The sequence below is a fragment of the Xyrauchen texanus genome, chromosome 19 (assembly GCF_025860055.1).
Source record: "Xyrauchen texanus isolate HMW12.3.18 chromosome 19, RBS_HiC_50CHRs, whole genome shotgun sequence".
In the NCBI taxonomy this organism is placed as follows: Eukaryota; Metazoa; Chordata; class Actinopteri; order Cypriniformes; family Catostomidae; genus Xyrauchen; species Xyrauchen texanus.
In genome coordinates this window covers 26541266-26549464 of record NC_068294.1, presented here as the reverse complement: position 1 = coordinate 26549464, position 8199 = coordinate 26541266, and the positions used below count along the sequence as shown (strand labels likewise).

Here is an 8199-nt window from a genome sequence, read left to right as displayed (position 1 = left end):
GGGATTAGGCTAATATTATAATTGGATAAGTAGTGTAATTCTGCTAAAACATATGTAAACATGTTAAGTGAAATCCTGATGAGAATCAAAACTCCCAATGAGTTTTGATGTAGTTTCAATATCAAATTAAGTAAATACCTCTACTACGCTTTTCAAAACAACGTTTAATTAAACAATCAAACTAATGGCTCTTGCCGTAAAACGTTTACCACTGTCGTAATCGTAAACAGGAGTCGCCTGCAGTTGACTGGAATCGTGGACTTCATTTACCATCTTCAACTGAATATTTACTTTTTATTTGTAGGTTCTGGAGACTTTACAGTTTCGAGTTGATACTATCACACCGATAGTAAGAAACGAGCGACCAATAACGACCCGCAAGGATGTTTAAAAAGTAAGCTTGTGCCGTTGTCAACCTTTGCTAACACAACTTAGCATTGTTACATTCATTGGAGTGTTCCATTAAACGAGTGGCGTTGCCATGTCAATAAAGATATAATCTGTGCATTTATGAACTTACCACTTTTTATAAGGCATGTTAACTTAATATGTGCTCTATATGAGTCAGCAACCTGTTTAGCTACCCTGCTAACTTGTTCATCAGGTCTGTCATAACTCATTTGCATGGTTTATTAATAACGATATACTCGAGCATTTCTTCATAAGAATCAAAAGTAACACTTATTCACAATTGTAAGCGTTGGTCCCAAGTATTTCTAACTTGAACAGCTGATAAGCAAACTGAATGTATAACCTTTTTTATATATACAATACAATATAACTGTACTGTATATATATATATATATATATATATATATATATATATATATATATATATATATATATGATCAGGTGTGTGAGTTGTTTGACATTCAAGGAACCAAACATGATTGTTTTCAATTGTAGAACCTTTTTGGGCTATTATGTATTGTTAATACTTCAGACTAAAATCTTCGTTTTACAATACTGCAATACTTTAAAGGGATAGTTCACCCAAAAATGAAATTCTCTCCCTCATATATCCCATATGTGTATGACTTACTTTCTTCTGCTGAACACAAATTAAGATTTTTAGAAGAATATTTCAGCTCTGTAGGTCCTCACAATACAAGTGAATGGTAGCCAGAACTTTGAAGTTCTAAAAAGCACATAAAAGACCATAAGACTCCTGTTGTTTTGTCCATGTCGTCTAAAGTGAACCAATCCTTTTTTGTGGTGAGAACAGACCAAAATGTAGCTTAATTTTCACTATAAATTTTGACATCAGCGGTCTCCTTGGCAATCATGATTTCAAGCTCGATTACGCTTCCTAGCGCTGTCAAGAGCTCTGCACATACGTCAAGCACTAGGAAGTGTAATCGAGCTTGAATTCATGATCGTGCCTGGAGACTGCAATGACAAAAATTACAGTGAAAAAATAATTTTATTTGTTCACCCAAAAATGATTAGATTGCTTCAGAAGACACTGAGTCGTGTAGATTACTTTTATGCTGACTTTATTTGCTTTTGGAGCTTCAAAGTTTTTGTCATCATTCACTTGAACCTGCAGAGCTCAGATGTTCTTCTAAAAATCTTCGTTTGTGTTCAGCAGAATAAAGAAAGTCATACATTTGGGATGGCATGAGGGAGAGTAAATAATGAGAGTTTAAATTTTTGGGTGAATTATCCCTTTAAGAATTTTTTTTATGTAAAATGGTGTGCATTTATGCCATCTATACTCTTAGTATGTGCTTTCTCTTTGTCAACATAGATTTGATGAAAAGGAGAATGTTTCAAACTGTATCCAACTGAAGACGTCTGTAATCAAAGGCATTAAGAACCAACTGTTAGATCAGTTTCCCAACATCAATGAATGGCTCAACCAGATCATGCCCAAAAAGGACCCTGTCAAAATTGTGAGATGGTAAGAGTTACACCACACTCAGTGTCATCAGTTTTTATTGATATGGACTACCATAATGCATCACTAATCAGGCATGTGCTGTTTTTTTGTTTCTAGTCATGAGCATATTGAAATTCTTATGGTAAATGGAGAGCTGCTCTTCTTCAGACAGAGAGATGGCCCATTCTATCCCTCCCTCAGACTTCTACACAAATGTAAGGCACTTTTCTCTTTTCATTAATAGCAGTGAGATGTTTTCTATGCAGTATGATTTTTGTTGTTTATCGTTATGTCAGAAAGTACATATGTTGCAGTTATTTTTTTCAGGCTAATACCTGTTAATCGTGTGCCTGCTTTCTAGTTCCCTTCATTCTTCCACACCAACAAGTAGATAAAGGAGCCATCAAATTTGTTTTGAGTGGAGCCAATATCATGTGCCCAGGCCTTACATCACCAGGAGCCAAACTCTACCCTGCTGAAACAGACACAGTAGTTGTATCTTTCCAACTGATCTGTCCCCCTGCATTTTCAAATATTTTCTTATAGTTTTAAAGATGCATCCTGAATAATGAATTCAGTTATTTTATTTGAAAAGCCTTGATACTTATGTGTTGTATAGTACAGGTTGTTGTCCTTAAATATAGGTTCACAGGCCATAATGGCAGAAGGCAAGCAACATGCGCTCAGTGTGGGAGTCATGAAGATGTCAGCTCATGACATGTAAGCATCTTTATGCATCTCTTATAATAATAATAATAATACATTTTATTTATAATGCACTTTACATTTCAACTAAATCTCAAAGTGCTACAGTAACAAAGAATTTAAAAACAGTTCCAGGACAAATATCACAAAATCAATAAATAGCAATAAAACACCACAAAGATAAAATAAAAATCATGAAAGTTAAAAGGCCTTTTGAAATAAAAATGTCTTTAGGCCCTTCTTAAAAACCTCCACAGTTTGTGGAACCCTTAGTGTCTCTGGGAGGGCATTCCAGAGCCGTGGGGCGACTGCCTGAAAGGCCCTGTCTCCCATAGAGAATAGTTTAGTCCTTGGTTGGTACAGTCAGTAGGTAGAGGAGCGGAGGTTTCGTGTGGCGTTTTGTGGTGTGAGAAGTTCAGTGAGGTAGGCAGGGGCAGTTCCATGTATGCACTGATGGGTAAGGAGACAGATTTTGTATTGAATTCTGTGTTGAATGGGCAGCCAGTGTAAGAATTTCAGGACAGGTGTGATATGATCGTATTTGCACCTCCTCGTCAGGACCCGGGCAGCGCAGTTCTGAATATGCTGAAGCTTTTGCAGGCTTCTGCCAGGGATCCCGACGAGGAGGGCATTACAGTAGTCCAACCTGGAGGAGACAAAGGCATGGATCAACTTATCAGCATCCGGTTGGGAGAGTGAAGGGCGGAGTTTGGCAATGTTTTTAAGGTGGTGGAAGGAGACCTTACAGAGGTGGCGGATGTGGTTGTCCAATGTGAGATTTGAGTCAAATCTGATTCCGAGGTTTGTAACAGAGGTAGACAGGGTGGTGTGATGACCAAAAATGAATATACTGCTGAGGGAGGAGGACTGGGTTTGGTGTGGGGTACCGATCAGAATGGCTTCGGTTTTACTGCTATTTAATTGAAGAAAGTCATCCATGACATCCATGCCCCTATCTCCTCCAGGCAAACCTGAAGTGCAGACGGCAGTGCTGAGGGGAGTGAGGAGTCCATTTTTATGTATAATTGTGTATCGTCTGCGTAACAATGGAATGAAACTTTATGTTTATGGATGCTGTGACCAAGGGGTAGTAAGTAGATGGTGAAAATGGTCGGACCGAGGACAGATCCTTGTGGCACTCCGCAGCTGACCGTGTGAGGTGATGATTGGGACTGTCCTAAAGCCACATACTCCAACCTGCCTGTGAGGTATGACTGGAACCAGCTTAGTGTAGTCCCCAAGAGTCCTACCTCAAACTGGAGACGATGGAGCACGATGTTGTGATCCACGGTGTCAAAGGCAGCCGACAGGTCCAGTAGGAGGAGGAGAGATGGTGAGCCCTGGTCTGCAGTCATAAGTAGATCATTCATGACGCGTACCAGAGCTGTCTCCGTGCTGTGTGCTGCTGTAAAACCAGACTGAAATTTTTCGTATATGTTATGGATGTGTAGGTGATTGTGAAGTTGGGCTGCAACAACTTTTTCCAGAGCTTTAGACAAAAACGGCAGGTTTGAAACGGGTAATGAGCCAGGATTTCAGGGTCAAGTGACGGCTTTTTTAGATGTGGACGGATGACTGCAGTTTTGAGAGCTGGAGGAACCTGACCAGATTTGAGTGACTGATTGAGGATTACTGTGATCAGTGGACTGATGGCTGTAATGTTGGATTTTAGTAATGGTGTGGGGAGAGGGTCCAGTGAGCATGTGGAGGTTCTCATGCCCTTTATAATCCTCTCCACCTCTGTCTGAGAAATGCATGAGAAGAAAGAAAATGTGTTTAATGGATTTGTGAGACTGATTTTGGAGGAAAGTGGAACTGTGGCAGAGAAGTTGTTCCGGATTGATGCCACCTTGTTGGTGAAAAAGTCCATAAACTTATTGCACTGGTCTGAACTGATGTCAGCATGTGCACGAGTGGGAGGTTTAAGAAGAGAATTTATTGATGCAAACAACTGTCTTGAATTTCCAGTGCAGTTTGAAATTTTATGTGAAAAATATTGAGACCTGGCTATGGTGAGTGCTTTAGAGTAAGATTTTTGGTGTTCACGGTAGGCCTGTTTGTATACATGTAAGCCACTGGAGGTGAATTTCCGTTCCAGGGCACGGCCAGCCGTTTTCATCCTCCGGAGCTCTGTTGTATACCAAGGCGCTGACCTGGAAAAAGTAACTGTTTTTGTTTTGATTGGTGCATGTAACTCAAGGATATTGTAAAGGCTGGAATTATAATGGTCAACGGAGCCATTTACTGATGCAAACTGTGTGACCATTGAAGCTTGCTGTATATCTTGGTTGAAGATGGTGGTATCTATTGCTTTTAAATTTCTGAACCGGATTTGACGTTTTATTTTATGGTAAGGACTTGCTAGGGGCAGTTCCAGAGAGATAACCTTATGGTCAGACACGCCCAAATCATAGACTTTCATATCGGTGATGTCACGGTCATGTCTCTTGCATTCTGAATTACTAATTTGGTTTTTGAATGCAGGTTATACGCATCTACCAAAATGGAACATGTTTCTGTGTATTTGTTTTTTCTTATTTATGTAATTGTTGTTATCTGCATGTTATCAGTTTAAAGAGATAATTTTCATTTTTGGGTAAACTATCTCACCATTTACTCACCCTCATGCCATCCCAGATGTGTATGGCGTTTCTTCTGCAGAACACAAACAAAGATATTTTGAAGAATATTTCAGCTCTGTTGGTCCATACAATGCAAGACAATGGTGACCAGAACTTTCAATCTTCAAAAATCACATAAACCAGCATAAAAGTTATACATAAGACTCCAGTGGTTAAATCTACAGTGGGTACGGAAAGTATTCAGACCCCCTTAAATTTTTCACTCTTTGTTATATTGCAGCCATTTGCTAAAATCATTTTTTTCCTCATTATTGTACACACAGCACCCCATATTGACAGAAAAACACAGAATTGTTGCCATTTTTGCACATTTATTAAAAAAAGAAAAACTGAAATATCACATGGTCCTAAGTATTCAGACCCTTTGCTGTGACACTCATATATTTAACTCAGGTGCTGTCCATTTCTTCTGATCATCCTTGAGATGGTTCTACACCTTCAATTGAGTCCAGCTGTGTTTGATTATACTGATTGGACTTGATTAGGAAAGCCACACACCTGTCTATATAAGACCTTACAGCTCACAGTGCATGTCAGAGCAAATGAGAATCATGAGGTCAAAGGAACTGCCTGAAGAGCTCAGAGACAGAATTGTGGCAAGGCACAGATCTGGCCAAGGTTACAAAAAATTTCTGCTGCCCTTAAGGTTCATAAGAGCACAGTGGCCTCCATAATCCTTAAATGGAAGACGTTTGGGACGACCAGAACCCTTCCTAGAGCTGGCCGTCCGGCCAAAATGAGCTATCGGGGGAGAAGAGCCTTGGTGAGAGAGGTAAAGAAGAACCCAAAGATCACTGTGGCTGAGCTCCAGAGATGCAGTCGGGAGATGGGAGAAAGTTGTAGTAAGTCAACCATCACTGCAGCCATCCACCAGTCGGGGCTTTATGGCAGAGTGGCCCGACGGAAGCCTCTCCTCAGTGCAAGACACATGAAAGCCTGCATGGAGTTTGCTAAAAAAACACCTGAAGGACTCCAAGATGGTGATAAATAAGATTCTCTGGTCTGATGAGACCAAGATAGAACTTTTTGGCCTTAATTCTAAGCGGTATGTGTGGAGAAAACCAGGCACTGCTCATCACCTGTCCAATACAGTCTCAACAGTGAAGCATGGTGGTGGCAGCATCATGCTGTGGGGGTGTTTTTCAGCTGCAGGGACAGGACGACTGGTTGCAATCGAGGGAAAGATGAATGCGGCCAAGTACAGGGATATCCTGGACGAAAACCTTCTCCAGAGTGCTCTGGACCTCAGACTGGGCCGAAGGTTCACCTTCCAACAAGACAATGACCCTAAGCACATCGCTAAAATAACGAAGGAGTGGCTTCACAACAACACCGTGACTGTTCTTGAATGGCCCAGCCAGAGCCCTGACTTAAACCCAATTGAGCATCTCTGGAGAGACCTGAAAATGGCTGTCCACCAACGTTTACCATCCAACCTGACAGAACTGGAGAGGATCTGCAAGGAGGAATGGCAGAGGATACCCAAATCCAGATGTGAAAAACTTGTTGCATCTTTCCCAAAAAGACTCATGGCTGTATTAGATCAAAAGAGTGCTTCTACTAAATACTGAACAAAGGGTCTGAATACTTAGGACCATGTGAGATTTCAGTTTTTCTTTTTTAATAAATGTGCAAAAATGTCAACAATTCTGTGTTTTTCTGTCAATATGGGGTGCTGTGTGTACAATAATGAGGAAAAAAAATGAACTTAAATGATTTTAGCAAATGGCTGCAATATAACAAAGAGTGAAAAATTTAAGGGGGTCTGAATACTTTCCGTACCCACTGTATATCTTCAGAAGGGATATGATAGATGTAGATGAGCAACAGATCAATATCTAAGTCCTTTTTTTTCTATAAATCTCCAATTTAACCAGCCCTGACCAGTAGGTTGCGATATGCACAAATAATGTGAATTGAAAGTGAAGATTTATGGTAAAAAAAAGGACTTAAATATTGATCAGTTTCTCATCCACACCTATCATATCACTTCTGAAGACATAGATTTAACCACTGGAGTCTTATGCACAACTTTTATGCTGATTTATGTGGTTTTTGGAGATTAAAATCTCTGGTCACCATTCACTTGCATTGTACAGCTACAGAAGAAAGAAAGTCATACACATCTGGGATAGCATGAGGGTGATTAAATGATGAGATAATTTTTCTTTTTGGGCAAACTATCTCAAACTATGTATACAGTATACTATAGATTTCACTTACACATAGCATGTATCAAATTACATAGAAAGCATTATGCATGAGGTCAGTCAGAGTTTCAGTTTTGGGTCTTGAATTGAACAGAAATTCTGACTTTTAAGTTTACAGTAAAAGGTTTTACAGCTATGATGGTTTATTGAAGTGTTATTGAGATAATAATGCAAACTCTTAAAACAATGATTCCTTGTCTCGCTTCACTAAACAGAGAGAAAGTAAACAAGGGAATTGGAATCGAGAACGTTCACTATCTCAATGATGGACTATGGCACATGAAGACATATAAGTAATGACGGATATGAGGATGAAGTGGAATCATTTGGATCCCGTGTCACCAGGCTGCCCATCTACTGTTTACATGAATGGACTCAACTGTGTACCATGCAGAATGCTTTAAAAGCAACCCCATTTTAATGCACAAATAAAATCTGCATTCACGTCATACCAAACTTGAAGTGTCTTTTGCAAAAATGAGCTCAGCTCAGACTCTTAAACAACTGTATTTGTATGTAGACTTCCCTGCTGTCCAAGGCAGAAAACTGTTTTGCATTTCCTGAGATAGATTTAGGCTACTGATTCCGATAAGTCTACTATTATTTTTGAAAAAGATGAGTTTCCCCCTAATTCTACCTTCATACAGATGTTCAGCTTTGTCATAACGCACTGAAACACTTATGGTTCATTTGAAAAAAGTGATTCAATGCTGGAATCCTAGTCCTGATAACTCTAAAGTGATCACTAACTTATTAAGGT

At 39.6% G+C, this 8199-nt stretch overlaps 1 protein-coding gene across 1 annotated transcript; it reads left to right on the top strand.

Moving 5' to 3' along the window:
• The first annotated feature begins 217 nt into the window (after positions 1 to 217).
• LOC127659856 (malignant T-cell-amplified sequence 1-like) lies at positions 218 to 7914 on the top strand. The gene is made up of 6 exons (XM_052149814.1): positions 218 to 394; positions 1751 to 1903; positions 2000 to 2097; positions 2244 to 2377; positions 2535 to 2602; positions 7655 to 7914. Exons 1-6 carry the CDS (start codon positions 384 to 386, stop codon positions 7734 to 7736), a joined length of 546 nt encoding a protein of 181 aa, XP_052005774.1. The 5' UTR covers positions 218 to 383; the 3' UTR covers positions 7737 to 7914.
• The last annotated feature ends 285 nt before the right edge of the window (positions 7915 to 8199 follow it).